At 39.6% G+C, this 21196-nt stretch overlaps 3 protein-coding genes across 7 annotated transcripts; 2 read left to right on the top strand and 1 right to left on the bottom strand.

Moving 5' to 3' along the window:
* Positions 1-1569: 1569 nt before the first annotated feature.
* On the bottom strand, positions 1570-6810 carry trip13 (thyroid hormone receptor interactor 13). The gene is made up of 14 exons (XM_052066111.1): positions 6679-6810; positions 6364-6436; positions 5838-5997; positions 5645-5771; positions 4950-5005; positions 4690-4780; positions 4551-4623; positions 4403-4466; positions 4244-4330; positions 2925-3031; positions 2683-2836; positions 2506-2618; positions 2359-2428; positions 1570-2269 (listed from the first exon to the last, which is right to left on the bottom strand). The coding sequence occupies exons 2-14, from the start codon at positions 6432-6434 to the stop codon at positions 2174-2176; spliced, it is 1269 nt and encodes a 422-aa protein (XP_051922071.1). The 5' UTR covers positions 6435-6436; positions 6679-6810; the 3' UTR covers positions 1570-2173.
* Positions 6799-12481, top strand: brd9 (bromodomain containing 9). Of its 3 annotated transcripts, none has more exons than XM_052066084.1 (17): positions 6799-6949; positions 7839-8053; positions 8135-8260; positions 8360-8489; positions 8577-8634; positions 8770-8914; positions 9035-9145; positions 9384-9544; positions 9656-9788; positions 9877-9952; positions 10467-10559; positions 10625-10757; positions 10859-10970; positions 11039-11095; positions 11159-11264; positions 11942-12112; positions 12201-12481. In XM_052066084.1, exons 1-17 carry the CDS (start codon positions 6901-6903, stop codon positions 12281-12283), a joined length of 1959 nt encoding a protein of 652 aa, XP_051922044.1. In that variant the 5' UTR covers positions 6799-6900; the 3' UTR covers positions 12284-12481. The 3 variants fall into 3 exon arrangements, with proteins under 3 accessions (XP_051922044.1, XP_051922043.1, XP_051922045.1); XM_052066083.1 differs by having other exon boundaries at positions 10464-10559; XM_052066085.1 differs by having other exon boundaries at positions 9035-9146; positions 9427-9544; positions 10464-10559.
* A 1052-nt stretch (positions 12482-13533) lies between these two features.
* On the top strand, positions 13534-20869 carry zdhhc11 (zinc finger DHHC-type containing 11). 3 transcript variants are annotated; one of them, XM_052066110.1, is made up of 11 exons: positions 13587-13632; positions 13717-13852; positions 15178-15396; positions 15615-15793; positions 16880-16981; positions 17068-17192; positions 17296-17451; positions 18674-18857; positions 18940-19003; positions 19281-19356; positions 19597-20869. In XM_052066110.1, the coding sequence occupies exons 2-11, from the start codon at positions 13835-13837 to the stop codon at positions 19737-19739; spliced, it is 1266 nt and encodes a 421-aa protein (XP_051922070.1). In that variant the 5' UTR covers positions 13587-13632; positions 13717-13834; the 3' UTR covers positions 19740-20869. The 3 variants fall into 3 exon arrangements, with proteins under 3 accessions (XP_051922069.1, XP_051922068.1, XP_051922070.1); XM_052066109.1 differs by lacking the exon at positions 13717-13852 and having other exon boundaries at positions 13534-13632; positions 19600-20869; XM_052066108.1 differs by lacking the exon at positions 13717-13852 and having other exon boundaries at positions 13534-13632.
* Positions 20870-21196: the final 327 nt, after the last annotated feature.

Raw genomic sequence — 21196 nt, 5'->3', positions numbered from 1 at the left:
ATGCTGACGTTTTTAAAAACAGACCAATTTTTTATCCCCCCCCAAAAAAAATTCATCACTGTCTCGTTTTGTTTGTTTGCTTCCATGACTATGGTACTTTCAGCACCACAAAACCCAAGTATTTGAAAGAATTTTTAAAAACAATATCATTATCGCCGCCATCTTTAGGCAAAATACCGGAGTCATGTACGCGCAAGTACATCGATGGAAAGCAACGCAAGAACACTGAAGACAGATTGGTTCAGTACAATCACTTGGCGCGACTGCTCAAAGTGATTTTGCCAACAAATGGTCTGGCATACAAATTACAGCATTTTTATAGGTCCGCGTGATCGGGGATCGTTTTAATAGCATATGTCAAGGTTTCTCTTACGGCCCTGTTAATGTTCAACATAAAACTCGTTTTTCAGATGTTTGTATTTATAGGCTCGGAAAAACACTGCTGTCAGGTTTACGAATACGACAACACATTCTGCTTTGGTATCCAAAAAAAACAAATGAGTGGTGTTTTCCATTGTTTTTTTGCATGCATGTTCCCGCCGGGCATGCCTTATAATGTTTGTAAATTAATCACCATTGGCACATGTCCTGGTATTCCATTGCTTTCAGCGACTTACACTTGAAACACCGGACGGTTTGTTTTGTTTGGGCTTCTCCGTCATTGGAATTGCGAGTTAAAAAAAAAGGTTTGAAACAATAACAAGGAGGCTTTTGACTTGTCTTCTTCCTCTCACTTGATGACCCTTTGACAGCTACTTTCAGAAGATCACAACTTGCAGACTGAGCAATTATGGTTTGATTTACTGAAGCTATTCCAGTAGTGTTTCTCCCATCTCCTCAGCTTTGCTCACTTAACAAGCATGTGTCCTTGTGACATGCGGGACTTTTGAGCGTGGATGGGAATCTGATCCAAGAGTTCTTTTTTTTTTTTTTAATCCCACTTTGAGATGTGTCTGATTAGAGTACAAAAGCCTCCTTTTGAGCCTAATGACAGACTCTGGATCGTAATGCACCGTGTCAATTGTTTTAGTGTGGCAACCCGAGCAAAGTTGTTTTTTAAGGTGACACTGGTGTCATTGTGTGGGGATTAAGGATGAACTTTCCTTTGGCATTCTGCGGAAACCTTTGAAGTTTTGCGAAGAAAAAAAATGCTGTCAGCCAAAAAACAAAGGGCCCATTGTCAGTACTCTGCAGCTGACATGCAAAGAGGCAGAGTATTCACAGAATGTGAGACATGCTCCGATGAACAATGCCACCACTGATCGCTTCATATAAACACTGCTTATGACTGATGCGTATCAGGAGCCCTGTGACAGTTGTGTTCGGTTCAAGGAGGCAGCAAGCGCCAGACAAGTCCGGAATGACACTGAACTCATTCTGACAATTTGCTCGAGCAAGTCTGCAAAAGTCCCGACTGAAAATGTTATACAACACTTGGTAACTTTCAACAGTGCCCTATTAGTCCTAATCAGTAACAACTAGCATTCAAGAGGAAACATTACAAGCAGCTATGGAAACTTGCAAACAGCATCGAGGCGCCATCTGGTGGCAAAAACATTTCACTGCCGCTGGTGTGCGCAAACGCAAAGAAATGGTTTATTTCTTTTCTGTACAACAGCTTTTAAACAGTTCAATTATTATTTGTTGGCATAAATATGGATCAAATGTCCTTTTTAAAAAAGTAACACAAATAAATCTGTTGAAAGTTCTTTTTTTTCCCCCAGATGAGACTGAACAAATTAACCGGGTGGAGTCAAAATCACAGTTAAAAGCATGCAATGGAAAAACAGTTTAGTGCTTTCCTTAACAGTGCCAACATATGCAGTTCAAAGTTATGAACCGCAGCTGTGTAAGATGGCATGTGGCACAAGAAGGAACACACCGTTACCGCCGTCCTGATTTTCACTTATGGGTTATGTGTTTTTCATACAAATATTGACTTTACTACGATGTTAGCATATGTTTGCGTCAGACAACATATTCCGACTTGGTCATTTTAAACATTTCTGTATGCAAGAAAAATGGTTTCGGCTGTTGCACTAACAAACATACGGACAGTATTTCTTCGAACAATAATTTTCTGTGGCTGAATCAATTAGTGTAAACATTCAGCACCAAGTTACCTGATGATGCCTCATAAATAAACAACTGAAGCTTGTAGCCTACAAATGCGTCAGACACCATTTGTTAGGTTAACTTTTTCCTCCTTCTGCTTATCCACTGCCTGGTCCATGGCCTTTAGAAAACTTTTCAGAGTCACGCTGGGTGTCTGCAGGGAAAACGGGATGATTAAGAAAAAACACAATTCTTATTTTTATTGTTTGGGGTTTTTTTTCCGGGTTTCAATCCAACGCTTACCTTCACAAAGAGTGCATGAGCTAGAAAGGGTAATTTCCTCAGTGCTCTTCCACTCAGACCTTTGCTTTTTCTGGAAAGAACCAAATTAAATGTTCCAAAGAAGAGCCCATGAAAAGCTGCTGATGCATCATGGGATAATATACTCACAGGGCAATGTTCCTCAGGGTCAGACTGTGTTCAGATACATGGCTCATCGCAAAGCCCATGGTCTCCAGCTCAAAGATGGTGAAGAGCGGCTGCCGCGGGTAAATGATTTGACACTGCACACATCAAGGAACCATTATCATCACGCACTCACTTTCATTTTGGAGAGACTCCTCATACCTTCATAAGCTCCTCAAGGCAGGAAAGAAAAATGTTGTAGATGCCCTTCTCAGACGGTGGTCCGATGTACTGCTTAATGTCCGCTCTGTCTACAAAGGCCAAGTCGATCTTTTCGGTCACGTTGGAGGTAGTCAAGATCACCACGTTGGAGTGTCTAAAATAAGAACCGGAAAGTTAACATAATAAAGAACAACATCGTTGGAAGGGCGAAAAAAAGAAAAATGGTGGTAAAGTTTTCCAACTGTTTGATTTGGTCTAGCTGAGTGAGGACAGCATTGACCACGCGGATGGCGTCAGACGGTTCCGTTCCCGCCTGGCAGGCATTCCTTGCTGCTGTCAGACTCTCCACCTACCATCAGTGACACAAGACAAACAGCACCTTTGGATTTTGGAGAAAATACAGTCTCCTGTGACCTGTATGTATAAAAAGGGTCATATGTTTTTGGGGGGGGCGGGGTTTGATGCACAGTAAGCTGATTGTGTACTACACATCAAGTCCACAATGTTTTTTTTCCTGAACTGGTGAGTTCACTTTCATAGTCCGATAGTGGTGAGCATGCCTGCCTCACAGCCGAGAATTCCTGGATTCAAATCTTGGCTGATGTCATCCTTTGTGGAGTTTTTTAAATGTTCTCCCAATGCTTGCAAATGTTTTCTCGGAGCACTCCAGCGTCCTTTCACATTTCCAAAACATTAATTGTGTAGATTCACAGTCGACTAGTTTGTCCAGAGGTGTGAATATTTCTTTGTTTTTATGAGCCCTGACCCTGGTTGGCTACAAATCTGGGGTGTGCCCTGCCTCTCGCTCAAAGTTGGCTGGACACCCTAATGAGGACAAGTGATAGAGAAAACAGATGGATGGAGGGTGTTCATTTTAGTGGTTGAGGTCAGATCAATGATGCATCAATGATGTGATTAAAAAACAAACAAACTAGCTTTTCACAATATCTATACAATGATTCCCGAAAGCAGTGGACAAATACAGTGGGACCTCCAAAGTCTAACCCAACAGATTGACAAAAATGCAAAATAGTCAAAGGAAAAGTCAAAATTAAAGTCCTGTCTTGGAAAAAGTCGGTCAATATCATCTCTGACTGCGAATCATAGCAACCCAACAGGAATGGAAACAAAAACTCCAGAAAACTATTGAAACAAAACAATTTCCTTTTGCTAAAAGCACAAGAAAAAAGTGAAACACACATAGAGTTAATCATCTGATGTTGGCTGAATTAGCGTAGTTGGGTGCGCTGATGGCTCAAAGCATTTATTTGGCATATTTTACCAAAATAGTTGGTCAAACTTTAACTTTTGAATGTTAAGTCATCGAATTGCATGGTCACCCAACTGAGTCACGCTCAAATGACTGTAAATCATTTGATGACGACTTTCGACCGCACTTACCGGTACTTTTTCTAAGCAAAAATCACGCTGAAATTGCTTGAAATTTTCACCAACCTACGCTTCCAATTAAACCCATAAATCAGCATGAAAACATGTTATACACTTTATGTTCTTGTGCTGACATCACAACCTTTGACAACTCGATTTGTGTTTTCTTTACCTCATCAATCAGAACAAACACGAGAGCGTTTTTATCATCAATAAGCTGCTGAATCTTCTGGAACATCTTTGTGACCAGTTTGCCGCTCTGCAACAAAGACACGTGGTTAGCAACCAAGGAGGGTCCCCTTCCACAGAAACCTAAAAAGAGCTCATTTACCTCAGAGAACCACTTTGAGAACAAGCTGTGGCTGTTTATCTCAATAAACTGTCCATATGTGTACCTGCATGGAGAAGGCAGGAGTAAAAACAGCAGGTGCCTTTGAAGCTGAGGTGGTTTTAATTACGGTAAATGAAGGTCTTCTCACCGACTTGACAGTCTGATTGACAGCTTCTGGGCAAGAGCTTTGCACAAAGATGTTTTCCCGGTGCCTGGGGGCCCTGGATGTGTGAACACAGAGAAGTCTTGATAACTGCGACGCAACAAATTGTGAATTAAATTGTTACCGTGGAGCAGCACAACACGATTCCACGAAATCAAGTTGCTGTCGACGTTTTTGTCCGAGAAGTAAATTGTTGTTGTGACATAGTCCAGTAGCTGGAAGAGAACCAGAGTAATTTGAACTTCAGTACTTTGTTCGCACTTGAATTTCTATGTAATGATGGCATAATAACTACAGCGTGTTCACAGCCTTGTGATTTGACATCTGATTTCATTGGCAGACCAGATTACTTAATTAACGCTGAGGAAAATTCATGTGGTTTACCTGAGTTTTGACCCCACTGTCAAACACCAGACTTTCCCAAATACCATGGAAATCAGCTATGAGGGGAGAAAAAAGGAGAAAATGAATACTTATATGCATAATTTTAAGCATTGAATACAGTGCCAAGGTTTGTAGTTTTAAAAAGTGAAAACAGAGGGGATGTAGTTTTAAATTAAAGCTGCATTGTCTCATAGATATCAGCAGAGAATCGGGAAATTAAAAGATGTGACAATCTGTACTTTGTCCTTAGGGGACCCTTTCCATGGTTTGGAAAAGCTGTTTTGTATAAATACTGACATGAAAGGTAGGGCGGGGGCAGAGTCATTCAGTCAATAGTCTGCCATCAGTGGCAGGATGGCGCTCGTCTGTGTGAGGGAACTCCGAAATGCAACACAGGAGCCTGAAGTCCGACACTCAACTTCTTCAAATAACAAACTCCTTTGACATGGTGCTCCCTGGTGTTCAGACTGAGACACCACATAACTGAAATGGCTTGGCTTACGGGCTACATGCATTTGGATAATTCATTGTCAGTTATGACAAGTTGTTTTTCTAAAAACACTCAAATGTAAGTATGTATACTTGGTCTTAAAACGGGGGTATCAAGCATCCCTATTATAACAAATTCATATATATTTCAACAGACTGCAAATATTGGATGTATACCACAGTCATTAATGATACATTGCCCACACCTGCTGGAAGTAACCAGTGGTTCGCCGCTGAGAGCTCCTCATCATCCTCGAAACTAAATGTGCTCGGCCCATCCTCATTCAGGGTGAAGATGTGGAAGGAAATCGTGCAGCTCGTCAAATCAAGGGGCTGAACGTAGAGAGGCAAGAATGACAAAAGATCACCACACATAACCACCAAGCTCAAATAACCTACCTGTGATGACCTCTCTTCCCGGTCAACTACAGCCACAGATTCCACATGAGTGTGCAGGAAGGTTTCATCAAATTCTGTCCACTTGTAGTTTCCAAACACCATGCTGTGGCGACTTAGCAGAGCCTGGACATGCATCTTCACCTCTGACACTTTGGCTGTGCTACAATACCAACAAGATACACAAGGGGGGAAAAGCTATCAACATATTGGATAACAGACACACACCATGGTTCAATAAAGATTGGGAAAAACATTTAAACGCGGATTTTAACAAGGAAACAGAGTAGTGAGTACAACCTTAAGTGTATTAAGAATAATCATGGTATGGTGACATGCAGGAGTAACGGTATTAATATGAGAAGAAAAACCTTTATTTGCCTCACAAATTCGCAATGCCACTAAATTAATTGAAGCAGAAATAAACGTGTTGGCTCGACGTTTGGTTAAAAAAAACATACACCTACTATTTGTGAGCGTGTAAAAGAAACAACGAATGTAATAGGATGTAACCTAATTTATAACCCACCTTTGGGATTTAACGTGGACCTCCAAATCGATCGTTTTTGGGTTTTTCTCATCCATATCGTCACTTTCCATTCCTGGTGACAGGAGAACAACATTATGAAGGGGAAAACTCTGTGGTTTCTTGACTGTTCATTTGCTCCGAATGAGACAAATGAACAACATTCTTAACTATCTAAAGTGCTTCAAGTTTGACAAATGGTACATTCCGGTTGGCTCGACATTAGAGAAGCTAGCTAGGTAAGTTTGCACGACAGCAAAATGTCGGTGTAGACATGAAACAAAACATAAGCAAACTTAATGTTAAAATTATACCTACCCAAATGTACTTTCACAGAAGTGACACTGACGCTATATTGAAATTTAGACAGCCCGGTGATGTCCAAAGACTCGAATTCAGCGCGCTGCTTTTGGAAACGGAAATACCAAACACGTTCGTATGGCGTCGTTTCCGGTTAGCCTCTGTGTTCATGCTAACGCCAATGCTAACGCCTGCCACACAGACTGAATAAATCTACGTTTTGAATGTAAATATTGCGAAATGGGGAAGAAACACAAGAAACATAAACCGGAGTGGAGAACAGTGGATGGTAATTGAATGCAATCGCGGCATTTTGTCAGTTAACGATAGTTTCTCCGTTGTTGTTGTTGCTGCAATCTTTGTGCTAGACTCATTTGCTGGCAACGGCAGCGAATCTGGTTTGTTTTCATTCAGAGATACTTGAGGAGGCAATTAATATCTACTGAATATTAATATCTACTGAATGTTTGTTAAATAAATATTAACATGCGCCAACATGCCCACCAACAGTTAATTTATTTCAAACTCATGGTTCATATTGATACATTGTTTATTAACCTTTAAGAAAAGAAATGCACATATCCGAGTAAGCATATAGCTAGCTGTACTACTGGACCAAATATTTTCTAATTACAAGGTCCCAAGTTTTCTCCTTTTATGTGAGCCAGACTATTAAGCAGCACATCTGCGAAGCGTTCTACAAAATGATTGCACAGCGTTTGTTTAGCCTATAATGCAAGAAGAGGCGAGCGTTAAATATGTTTTGATATTCTCCGGGCTGAACTTCTGACAGTTCCTGGGAGGAAAAAAAACTATCTCTTTCATTGCTAAAGACGTGGCTGAGAGACTCCAAGTAAAATAATAATAAAGGAAAACTTATAGTTAACATTTAAAATATGTTCTGTGACACCAATACAGAAACGTTTATCACAATTTATGATATTTCATAAGAAATATTGGTGACTTGCTAGAGGCAGCCACAATGAGTAGGGTGTATGATTTGTTGGCACAGTTTTCTAGCATGACATAAGAAAACAAATCCACAGAGTATTTTGATTTCAATTGCATTGAAAAGGCATACATTCTTTTTACGTAAAATTTCAACAAGAGATTAAACATCATAAAATACATTTCCACTGGCTCAGCAAGTGAAAATGTTTTCTAAATGTTAATTTCAGACTATGAGGACAAGGCATTGGAGAAGCCGCTAAAGATTGTGCTCAAAGTCGGAGGTAGTGAAGTGACGGAACTCTCAGGTTCGGGCCATGACTCCAGCTACTATGACGACAGATCAGACCATGAGCGCCACAAAGAGAAAAAGAAGAAGAAAAAGAAAAAGTCTGAAAAGGATAAGGACAAATATGTGGACGATGAAGAAAGAAAACGACGGAAGGTCAGTTTTACGAAATGAGGCCCACATATCAAATTGAAACTTTTTTTTTGTTTCAATAGTATCTTGTCTATCATCTGACAGGAGGAAAAGAGGAAGAAAAGAGAGCGAGAGCAAAATGAATCGGAAGCAACACCTGCCACTGCGGTTAGCACCGGTGTGCCTGTCGAACCGTTTACTATATCAAAAACTTTGAATATCAAAGTAGAGGTGAGGAATACTAATTTAACCCTTTAAAGGTGACACGTCTATTCTGAATTTCTGTTGAGTTTTGAGTGTGATCATCACACAAATGACGTTATCAATCAGCCAGAAGAGAAGAAAAGGAAGAAGGAGAAGTTTGAGAGTGAGGCCGAATTTGAGGAATTTCACCCCAGTGTGAAGGTCGAAGTGGAGCACCAAGGAGAAAGGCCCATGCGAGCATGTCGGACACAGCATGGCAAGGACCACCTTATGTTATTGCCATAATCAAGATCAAAATGTGTCATGATTTTGCTTACATTTTAATTTTTTCCCCCCAATTCAGAGAATGAGTCCACTCCTCGGCAGCTATTACTTGAGCACTTCCTGCGCCAGCTACAGAGGTGAGTGCACCGAAGAAACTCTTTCCGTTTCGACTACAATTTAGAGACATAGTCCAAGTTGGCTCGCTTCAGCCAATGTCAATCAGAAATTGGTCTCAGCACGATAGCCCTAACCTTGGTGTCTTGTCTTCACAGAAAAGATGCCCATGGTTTCTTTGCCTTCCCAGTAACTGATGCGATTGCTCCCAATTACTCAATGATCATCAAACACCCAATGGACTTCAGCACCATGAAAGACAAGATTACAAACAATGAGTACAACACAGTGACAGAATTCAAGGTGGGATAAGGCTTTACAGAAGAGCCACTGGTCAAAATTCTCACTTGGATTTAAAAAAAACCAAACACATTGGAATGAAGTTTTTACCTTCTGCCTGTCTCAATCCGTTGTATTCTATAGGCAGACTTTAAGCTGATGTGTGACAACGCCATGGTTTACAACCGCCCAGAGACGGTCTACTATAAGGCAGCAAAGAAACTTCTGCATACTGGGTTTAAGATGATGAGCAAGGTAAGGAGCTTCATGGTATAGTCTTGGTATAGTTTTAGTCAACCGAACATTTGGTTGTGTGCATTCAAAAGTACGGAGGAGGTCACATCAAGTTAAGATGTACATTTTAAGGTGCATTGTAGATCATCCTAAAATTTCATCCGCAACTGTTCTTGGGAGTATTTTACTCTATACATGAAAATGTTTATTTCAGATGGAAATGGATATGATGTTAAATGTTTCTAATTTTTGTTGTCAGGATCGCCTGTTGGTTTTGAAGCGCAGCATGTCTTTTATGCAAGACATGGCAGCCATTTTGGGAGACGAAGAACTCGCGGCTGATCTACCTCCAGCGGAGATAATTCCTATGCCAGTGGAATCAGCCAAAAAGTCAAAGAAACAACCTGTGAAAGACATGAAGTAAGTTGACGTTATTATTTTTTTTTAAACTTCATATTTAGTCTGCTGGAGGAAGAATTTATTTCGGCAAACTAACAAACACTGTCATCTCGTGGCTTCTATTTATTTCAGCTACCTTTTTGAGCCAGAGGGGAACGCCTGCAGCCTGACTGACAGCACTGCAGAGGAACACGTACTAGCCCTGGTGGAACATTCGGCTGATGAAGCCCGAGATCGGATCAACAGATATATGCCGAACTCAAAGGTTTGTACTTTCAGTGGTCAATCAATATGAACATGCTTCCAGTGTATCAGCACTATTTACACTGATTCGGTGTGCTCATTGCTTTCAGATAGGCTACTTGCAGAAAGAGTCCGACACGTCTCTTGTGTACACTGTCGTCAATCAGCTCGATCCCGATGCAGAAGGTTTGATACCATTGTCTGTTTTCTCCCTCCAACATCTTGTTGCTCAGTTCGATTCCAAAAAATTGACATCATCAATATCTCAGTTACTGCAAAACGTACATGTTCTCGACAAACGTAGGCTTATGTTAAAAAAATAAAAGAATGAAAAAAATTCCAACAACATGTTCAAAATGCTTCTAGATTTTATGGAACCACACCGATTCCTTTTGCCTTTGCCCCCCCCCCCCCCAACATCCAAATCTGTTGGTGTATTTGTACTGAATTTCATTGAAATTGCATTGCACACTTGTTTGACTACGTAAGCACAGATGTCTAACACAACAAAAGATTTTTAATTGCTCGTGGATGTCATTCTTCATCTTGAAAAAGTGAAAGAGAAAATTAACACGAACCTTTGACGCATCATTTGAGGGGAAAATAAGAGATTTTAGTATGAAATGATTTTTTTACAACACTGTATTTTCACAATGTCAAATGAAGATAACACCCACACTTGTTTTCACTTTTGCAGAAGAAGAGACCCACAAAGTGGATTTGAGTTCACTGTCAAATAAGCTTCTTCCTGGATTAACGACGCTAGGCTTCAAAGACGACAGAAGACACAAAGGTTTGTATTAAAATGCTCGCTCTTGAATTTCCTTACAGCTTAGAAATGCTGTCCTTGTATTGCAGTGACTTTCCTGAGTAGTGCCTACAACATTCAGACCCTTCAGAAGAACTCAGTCTTTCCAGACCTGCTACCCGATGAGTCGGACTTGTTGTGCTCAGCATATGGGGATGAAACCGGGGTACAGTGTGCTCTGAGGTAGAGGAATGGAGTGTCTCCACTATTGAAGAATACTGACATTTAGTGATAAAAGTCACCAATTTCAGCTTGTGCACTATTTCCTCCCCCCACATTCTTAGCATACTGGACTTTGTCCAGGGCTGTGGAAATGTCACCAAGCGATGGGTCGATGGACTTCTGGATAAGATGACAGGAGGCGATCACACGAAAGCTGCCAATCACATCCGGCAGGTATGTGGCTCGCTATATTTTTTGATCTTGATATACGTCAATCGTGACCGTTAATACGTATTTCTCAGAAGAGGAACATGATGCTGAAACCCGACGAAACCAAGACCGGCCTCTGCGACATGCAGGTGGGTTGCATTTAAGCCAAACGACATCCACGCTTTGACTCAACTTATTGTTTTTGTGTTTAGATGGTGGATGGCACTGGTCTTGGAGAGAGCAGTTCAGTGTTGGACTTCATGTCCCTGAAGAATTATCCTGACATGTCTCTCGATATATCCATGCTCAACACATTAGGTATATTGTCCACATTTCCTGCAGCGGCGTCTACAATTGCACTTACTTATCCAGCTCATGTAAATGTAGTGAATCCTACTCATTTAACTTACCAGGTGCTGAGAAATAAAATGCACAGAAATCCCTCGTGTTCTTCATTTGCAGCTCGACTTGTAGCTGCAAACTGAAAAGCAACCACATAAATCGAGCTGTTCAAAAACAACCTCTTCACAACATGCCGGGAGGGATCATGTTACGCCAGCATACAGTCGCAGATAATGTGACTTACGCGTAATGACTTAGGGCACCTCAATTTGGGCAATTATTTGTCCATAAATTGGGTTCACTGACTTTTCTTCTCATGGTGTTTTAGAAGGGGCACAAAAATGTAAATAGGTGAATTTTTCAGCTAATAGCTAAGAATAGGTTCCACAAAATAAAATGCCAATAGGTGAATTAGGCGAACATTGAAACGGAAATGTGTGGGTAATTACTTCACCATGGACAGGAACTCTTACCTGCTTGTCGGATCTGGTCCGTGATGATAACAGTCACTGGATGCTGTGAGGACAGAAACTATCATAAAAGTCTGAAGTCATGCTCATGTGCAAGACTATGGTGGAACGGTGTGGTCATGTTTGTGTATCATTTTGCCAGAAGAGCACTTCTCACTTAATTTCCCGCCATCCATATTCCAGGCAAAGGTGTGAAGAAAGAACCAGGAAACGAGGAGGGCCAGCAGCACTTTGATGAAGCTGACAAGCTTCTGCAGGAGTTTCAGGAGGCTCAGGTGGACAGAGTCGGCTCCAGGCCTTCGTCCAACCTGTCGTCCCTCTCCAACGCCTCCGAGAGGGATCAGCACCACTTGGGTAGCCATGCTGTCAATTTTAAGTCTTGACAATGAGATGTATTGCCTCGACTTTCAACTACCGGTAAATTGATTTATGTGATCAACAGGGAGCCCGTCACAGTCCGAAATGGTTCACGATCCCTACGAGTTCCTGCAGTCTCCGGAGTCAGAGAGCCCAGCCAATAACTGACCTCATTATTCCGTTCTTCATCTGCATCGACACCTGAAGCTGTGACGTTGGACCGTCCAGTACTGTGGCCACGATACAAGCCTGTGACTTTGAAACAATGAATGTTATTTGTACAGACTGTTTTTATTGGATGTTGTTGTTGTTGTTTTTTGTATTATTGCAACAGTAAAAATAAATGCCTGCACTCGTGTTTGTAAATACAGTTTCATACAGTGTGCGGTTTCATACAGTGTCTCATAATCATTAAAAATTGAGGAAACCTTTCAATAGGCAAAACACGAAAGGAAAGTGAGAACCAGGCTTTATTTTGGAAAGTAGAAATCCATACATCATTTTAAAAAACAGACCTGAGCAGAACAGTTTGTTGAACAACTACATAGCATGATAAACAATTCAAGAATCCCGTGTGGTACGGTATCTTGGTGGTCTGCGTTCATGTATTTCTAGTTGTTAAAGGCTGAGGCTTTTTTTAATGATGTGGGGCATTATACTGAGAGTTTCTACTATTTAGCTACAAAAAAAGAGTTAAAAAACAAAATTTCTCAGTAAAATGCAGTACTCAAATGACAACCACAATAACAAATGTTAAGAAATACCTTTGAGGCCATCAGTCACAATGGATCATTATTGTGTTGACAGTTTTTCTAGTTTGTTGACAAAATTTTGTATGTCACTATTACACAGTTTTATGAAATCTCAAATTGTATCAAATTATTTCAGATTATGGGTCCACTTTTATTCCAGGAAACACCGTATTCATTAATTTTAAAAACGTTTTTCAAATTCCCACGATACAGTGAGAGATTTAAAACCAAAGTTAAGAATATTATGTACTGCACAGTTAATGATTTGACAATACAATACAGACATGAATTCATATCCTAAATTATGTATATCATCATCCTTGCATATTTTATGCAATTCTTTTTTATTAATTTCTAGTTGAACAATTTGTTATTAAAGTTGTATCATTTGAAATGTGATCTACGGTAATATTACAGTAGTGAGCTATATTGCATCACCCTAATTAGAGGTTGTTTCAAGTACAGTACAGGTGTATTTGGGTGGCCTCGTTCACTCAGAAATATCATAAACATTTCAGTGTGATGCATTTCTCCACCTCTGCAAACTACAGCCTCAATAAAAACAGTGTGAATCAAAATTGATCATGATTATCTTTGTTAAATCCGATTGTTGTGGGGACTGATTATCAGTACATCGTGGCCAGTGACTGTGAAGGACAATGTACGCGACACGAGCGGGGAGGCGATTAGGGTAGAATGCGCATGCGCAACAGTTGCCATGGCGCAGGCGAGCGCCGTCGAGCAAACTGTTTCTTCAACTTAAAAGTAAGGCAACATCTTCGCGTACACCGAGACGACGACGTCAGCAAAGGCGTTTTTATCTCACCCGTTTTCACGTTTTTTTTGTAGCCTTAGTTAGCGGCGCCGTGTAGCGTGACGTGAGGTTTGGCGCGGTCAAAAATGAATCACTCGCTGGCAATCGCCGTGTGCATTGTTTTTATCTTAAATCGATGACTCGGAAGTTGATATGAACGTCGCAACCAAAGTAAGTAATTCTCAATGCATTTGAAGGGCAAAAACATTCACTCGCATGACTTTTGTGCGTATCCCAAGGCATAAAGTTAATTTGTGTGTATTCAAGACACACTCGCAACGTGTTTTGTTTGTCATTTGATGCTGCAAAAATGGTGATCAGACTGATTTAGGTTGCTACGTCTGAAAATGCTTGATAACACTCAATTATTGGTTGAAACACACGCACATAAAAAACACCTTGTGTCAGCATGAAGGGCCCTGAGCAAAACATGTGAGTCAGATGACCTAAAAAAGGATGTAGCTTCGTTGTGAAATATTTTTATTCTTTCTTACTTTCTTATTTTCTTTTTAAGCTCTATAACCACGATTGACTTTAAGACCTTCCACCATTTGTCTTTTGCAGGAGACATTTGATTCCTGGTTACCAAAAAGAGAATACAGATAGGCAAGGCACTTTTGTGTACAGCACATGTCAAACAGTGAAGCATCATGGGCCTCCCAAACTAAAATTGATGTCCGCTCTTTTATTAATAATCAGTCACACTTTCGTAGTAAATGACTTTCTGATCGATGTTTTTTGGAGCATATTTGTCTTTTTTTTAAATTAAAATCGTTTCAACATAACGAAAAAATACTGAAGTAGAATAAAAAAAATGTTTTTTTAAGTTATGTATTACATTGTCAAAAATTTGCAAAGGTTAAAGCATTTTAGATGATTTCATTATACAGTATAATTGAGATTATTATTACTATTATTTACTTTTTATTTCTTTTCTGTCTTTCTTTAAATAATTTTTTACATGTAAATATATATGATAAATACTGTGTGTAAATTATATATATAAGAAATATATATATATATATATATATATATATATATAAGAAATCAAGAACAACAAACAGACCACGTAATGAAGTTTCAATTACAGTACAGGGGATATTTTATGATTACCGTACATTAATCACATGGCATTGTAGTTTACCAAAATAAATGACATACAAAGGAACTTATTCAGTATATTTAAAATATTACACTACAATTGCCATTATTCAAAATGTGACATTTAATTTGTAAAATTAGGCAGTTTAAAGGTTAATGTGTATGTTTCATTGTACTACATTCCCTGCCAAAAATCTAAAATTTTCACTGGCAAAAAGGTTTTGTTTTTTGCTTGAAATTGTGTTATTTAACTTGAAGTCCATTTTGTGTTTGGTTGAATTTCTCTGGGTTTCAAAAGCAAATGTTACTTTCAAGGTCTTGGTCATGTCATTTGGTAACTTGATTACTCAAGAGAGGAGATCACCGTCTAATGATTTGTATCTTATGTCGTGTAGATGAATGTCCTCAGTGGGAAGTTGAGACGCACGGCTCCCATGCAAGGCAGCAGCCGAAACGAACTGGTCTCGTCCAAGACCCCGCGCGTGAACGGTTGGACGTGGCCCCCTCAGGTCTTCCAAGTCATTGCCTGGCTGTTGTACAACTACCTCGCCGTGGTCGCCTTTGGCATGTTCATCCCCCTCCTACCTCTGCCTTGGAACCACGTGCTCTACACTGTATCCTTAACTCTCTCATCAGACGCTCAGATGGCGTGCCCTTTCGCAAATTAGCATTCACAGCCAAACAAGGTTTTTCTTGTGTGGAAGGCTTTCTATAAGCTTCTGTTACAGACTTGAATTCTGCTTGTGTCCGATTCTATGAAAACTAAATGGGGTAGAAACAGTGCCGTTGTTGTCTTATTGGAGCACTTTTCCTTCACTCTAGCGGCATCTAGTTTACAGGTTTGGCCTTTCTTGTGCACTTGCTCAGCCATGTCGCCGCGGTCACCATAGATCCAGCCGATGACAGCGTGAGGGCCAAAAAGACGTACACTGGCCCGATGCCACTTTTTGACCGCACAGTGCAGCTTCATGTTATTCAAGACTTGCACTGTTACCTGTGTGAAGTAAAGGTGTATGTATGCTAGCCTTTCCCGAAATTTTTAATATGTGTGATTTTGTCATGTTTTACACACACTGTGCTCACTACAGTGTGTAGTAAATGGTTAGATTATATTAAATCCAATCTAAATGTTTTGATTGCCTATAGCAAGTTATTTGATAAAACAAGTTATCATGTATATCCCATTTTCAATGGTATGCTGAAAATGCTGAAAATTTTGAATTTGAAATTGCTGTTCCCCCTGTCATTATGGGGTAACTGTCCCTTTAAGAAACACGCTGATGTTTTCAGTCACATTTTGACCACTATTTTGTCTTCACTGAGAGCTTAAAACAGTGGATGGTTAGAAAATAAATACACCGATATTTTGTAATTGCCATTATGTGTGTATTTGGATGTACCGGTAGTCAAGCTTAACATTAGCATAACATCCACTCTGTGGAGTCATATCACTTGACATGAAAAAAAAAAAAAGTTCAGAAATGATCATGTATTTGTCAACCAGTACAAATCAGCTTGCTAATCGGATCATGTTGCTTATAAAGGTCCACCACGTGTTTAATAAATGTTAACATAACCAAAAACATCCACTCTGTCGTAGTCCACCCTGTCAGTAAGCTCACATATTTAGCTGTTTGCATTCGCATAGTTTGCTTGTAGTCGATTTATAAAAGTGTGGGAGCTTGACCAATATACACTTACACACAGCATAACATCTTGAGACAATGAAGTTCAAAGGAAAATCATGAGTCGGGTGAAATAGGAGAAGTCTCAGAGGCAACTTGACATGCCGAAATTTTGACTCTTAAAGCCAGGCATTATGTCCCTCAAGAACAAAAATTATCCAAATAAATGACAAAATAAAAGCAACAATGCATGCTGGCATGTGACTACATATACATGTATTTATGTATGGACAGACGGATTGCCTCAATTTATTAAATGTGCTGCCTAGCTGTTCTCTACTAATTTCATGTAGTTAATCAACCTAGTAAAGTAAATTTGGTTGATTTTATCTACCGTAATGGGTTTTATTTGATGCCCCCTTATTCTGTTATTTAAAGTGTTTAATGGTTCTAAAATGTTCCCTTCCCTCAGTGGCCCCAAAGTGAAACACTGTAGTATTTGCAACAAGTGTGTGTCGGATTTTGATCACCACTGCAAATGGCTGAACAACTGTGTGGGTGGCAGAAACTACAGGTAAGGCCAGGGCTACTGTTTTGGGGTCTGTAATTTCCAGAAATAAAATTATACGTTCAACACAAGTTCAACTGTATTGCTTTCAGGTACTTCTTTGCAGCCGTGACCTCTGCAGCAGTCGGCGCGGGCTTACTTGTCACTGTTATCTTATTTGTATTTATCCAACACTATCTTGATCCAAACGTCCTACGGTCCAACCCGCAATTCCACAGTAAGTCATCACACGATTGGATAGAGGCCACAAATGGATTGATTGTTTGTTCAGGTAATTTCTTCATTCAAACGTGTGTGCATGTATGTCCACCTTTCTACAGGTTTGCTGGCAAACGACACCTGGCTGGTGTTTTTACCATCAGCCCCTGTGAAAACTAGTTCAGCTGGTCTCCTCATAGTGGCCTTTGTTAGTGCCATGCTGAGTCTGACGTGCTTGCTGCTTCTGTGGCACCTGCTCTGTTTCCATTTCTACCTATGTAAGTCAAACAGCTCTTTAAATCAGCGGTCACAATGACATATACTTTCTCAATTGAAAACTCGAGTAAATTTGTCTTGCGATAATATATCCTAGGAGAAAGTACTTTTATTCGACACCCCAATAAAGAAGGCACACTTCAAACCATAGGTGGTAGCATACTAAATGTTATTGTTGGTCAAGGCTAACATCCTTATTATTGGCTTTAGGATGAGATACCCCTTGCTTACCTGTTAATGATTTTTATAAGCAACTATATCATGAAACTTAAAATAGAATGATTTTTTTTTGTGAACATGTTTTTTTTGTGCAGTCGAAGTATCTATCAGTTGTGGTGCTCGTCACATTGCAAATCAATAGGGGGCAGCACCCTAAAAGTGGGTGTGTCCACCCCCATTATATAAACAAGCAGATGCTTACTTTATTAGCATGAGCTTAACCTGCTTTGAGACTCCACTTTTGTAAACAATTATATCGTGAGAATTCAAAAACACCGTATGTCGCAAAATTTAAGGAATATGATGGTCTTTTCCCCTTTTCAACTCATTTGATAGTGTGAATGTTTTTGCCCTCACCCAATAGCCTTTTCAAGGTCAAGATTTTGTTGCTAAACAAGCTAGCTTGTCATACTCCGAACCAGTAGGGGGCAGCGTACTCATAAGTGTGTCTATCCACACATTTTAAAACATTCACCATAACCACCTTTGTATTAGCTCGCATTAAAGATGTCTTATGCAATTGACTTTCAGCGATTACATCATAAAAAAGTTAATATGTCATAGGGTGAAATTTTAGTCGTAAAACGGCTGGCTAGTAATACACTCCTTCACACTCCAAATTAGAGGGGACTGTGTACTTAAAAGTTGTTGTATCCATGCCTGTTATAGCAAACAAGTGAATGCTAACTTGCTAACTTTGCTAATGGTGAAAGTGCTATGACTACCAGGGAGGTGGGAAGTCAGATTTATTCCACTCAGATTGTACCAGTTATGACGTCAAAGCATTCCAGGTCAATGTAAACAACAGACATGTCTGATTCCATTATGGATCGTTGTCTCTGTAGGTTCCACTGCACACTACTACAATTACTAACTGGTGCCTCTTTATAATGCAGGTGGTATTAACAACAAAATCATAGCATGCAATTTTTTTTGCGAGGTTAAAAAAAAAAATCTATTTCCCATTTGATGTCCATTAATCTTTTCGAATGGGTATTATCACAGTGTGTAAAGGACTAAGCACGTATGAGTACATAAAGCTGCAGCGTCAAAAAGAAGCCAAAAGTGGAGACACTAAAGTGGGAAATTCACAGGACCTGCCAATAAGAAACAAGGTTCCACAGGTGACAATTCCAAAGACTCCATTGAACTCTATGGATTGTGAGCCCACACAGATTCATGGTGCAAGGTAAACATCAAGTCACTACTGGTCCTGTTGTGCCAATACAAACTGTGCCAAGGATCTCTGAATGGTGCGTTTGTTTCAACAGTACCCGCAAGCTTGATGATAAAGGACCACTTTCCAATCGACTGTCAGAGCCCATGTACACTGAGGTAAAGTATGCTTAGATTATAATTGCCATAAAGTTGAATACTTTTTCCACAAGCTTTCACTCTTGCGGCCTGTCCAAAGTGGTTAGTGATTTTTTTTTCTCGTCCCAGAATAAGCGTCACTTACTCGACTATTCTTGCCGTCTCTTTAATACTCTAAAATCGTGTTTACTGTCCCTAAAAAGCACAATGAGACAAAGATTACTACCGGCGGTCTCAATGGACTGAATTCTAGGACAATTACCATGTACTCTGACATTCTGTTCTTGTTTTGACCTAGATGGAAAACACCAAGAAGCAATCAACAATGAAAAACAGCTTCCATCACGAAACACAGAATTCTGCAGAGAAAGAGCGTGAGTATTTCTCATCTGCACTTCCTCTTTATTTTTTTTCTTCCTATTTTGGGTAGACAGTCTTCCGAGAACATTCCCCTAGATTTTCTCACACATAAATTTTGCGCTCTTAATCCAGATGTTTTACTGATGTGTTTTTAATCCAGATTTCAATTTATACTACTTTGGTTGTCAAACTATCAGTGCCATCATGACTAATTGTGTCATTTCACATTCAAAATGTTTTTTTAAAAAAAAAAGCAGAAAGCGAGATGAGCACCTCGAGAAGCTGGAAGGCTGATGCCGGTGATAACTTGCAGAATGAAGGCATCAAATCACTGGAGAGCGTTCCAGAGGTGCAGGATCCCCTTGGAAGCTTAGTGATGACTCCGGATGACACGTAACAGTCGGCAGTGCATTGGGATTATACGTTCGCTCAGGGACACCTTGTTAAAATGAGTTACCATGGAGCCGTTGGTGTAAATGAGGACATCTTCAGTTTGATACCAGTCATGAAGCGTTTCTGAAGAGGACCCTCCTTTTTCATCATTACTTAACCTCACATTGTCTTTTTTTTTTAAATGTTGAATTATGTCAACTAATTTTTCATGTTATGGACTTGTATGGCGGTCCATCTTCAATGTTGGCGTCTGTGCCATTAATCTTGGTCAAGTAGATTTTTTTTGGCATTTGGAGAGCTTTTATTTATTTTCCAAACAAAACCTGTTCCAAGTACATGGCAGTAACGCTTAAATCATGTAATTTTATCTGCCGGCGAAAGAAACGACCTTGTATGGTCAAATAGATCCGTGTCTTGAGAGGTATGGTGGAGCACATTCTAGTGGAAGAAGAATGAGCATAATTTCTGTGTTTGATGATTATTACATATTGATAATTGTGTTAGTGTTGTTTCATGTCATAGTAAAGAATCAAGAGCAATCATTTTCGTGATCCCTTACTTACTTTCCAACTGGAAGTGTCTGGGACAGACATTCTCAAAATTTAGAGGAGACATTTTACCAAGGGTCGAATGCCAGTTAAACATAACATGTGCTCAGGGGGCACATCCAACAAATAGAGCACCCATGGCCCAAATTGGAATACACGTTATTATGATACATATGACCAGATAAGCACTACACGGTGCAATAAATTAGGGGTGTTAAAATGTGGTTAAAAAGAGCAAACGGGCACATAAAAGGCAGGCCAAAAAGTAGAGGCATACATATACACCCAGTGCCTTGTGGGGTCTGCCACATGCGTTTTCCTAATTGTCCCCAAAATTAATATTACAATTTTTGGGGAGAAAGAGTGAGAATAAATGTGTATTTTGTGAAGTAAATAAACTTGTAATCTCAAAAAGGTTTTGTCATTTGTGTAAAGTTGTAATGTTAAGAGCATCACGTTATTCAACTTTAAGTTGTAATATGATCTGTCAAAGGTTAGAGAAGAAAGTATTATGTTAGTGGATTTATGAAGTGCAATTTGATTCTTGTAATATTGCACCTTCAATTCTGGGAAAGATGTTTTATTTTTTTTAAAGTTATATACCTTTTCATATGATATGAACAATTTATTGCCAATTAATTTCTAGAGTTCTAGAGTCTAGAGTAAATTCTAGAGTTGTGCAATATATAGGGTACAAAATGACAAAATAACAGCACCATCAACATTTACATAGATGGTCATAAGTCACACATTGCGAAAATGCCAATTCAATCGATCACATTTGTAGCCGTCCTGGATCAAATACAGTCAATACAAACACTGACACTGTTTCATCAAATTTACATTAAAGTAAATTTATTCTGCCTCCGCCTGAGTGTGAGCCCCCAGGTTTCAGTCAGCATACATTAATCCA

This window comes from Hippocampus zosterae, chromosome 5 (assembly GCF_025434085.1).
Source record: "Hippocampus zosterae strain Florida chromosome 5, ASM2543408v3, whole genome shotgun sequence".
NCBI lineage: Eukaryota > Metazoa > Chordata > Actinopteri > Syngnathiformes > Syngnathidae > Hippocampus > Hippocampus zosterae.
Note: the sequence above shows the minus strand (reverse complement) of the source record. Positions and strands in the feature narration are given on the sequence as shown.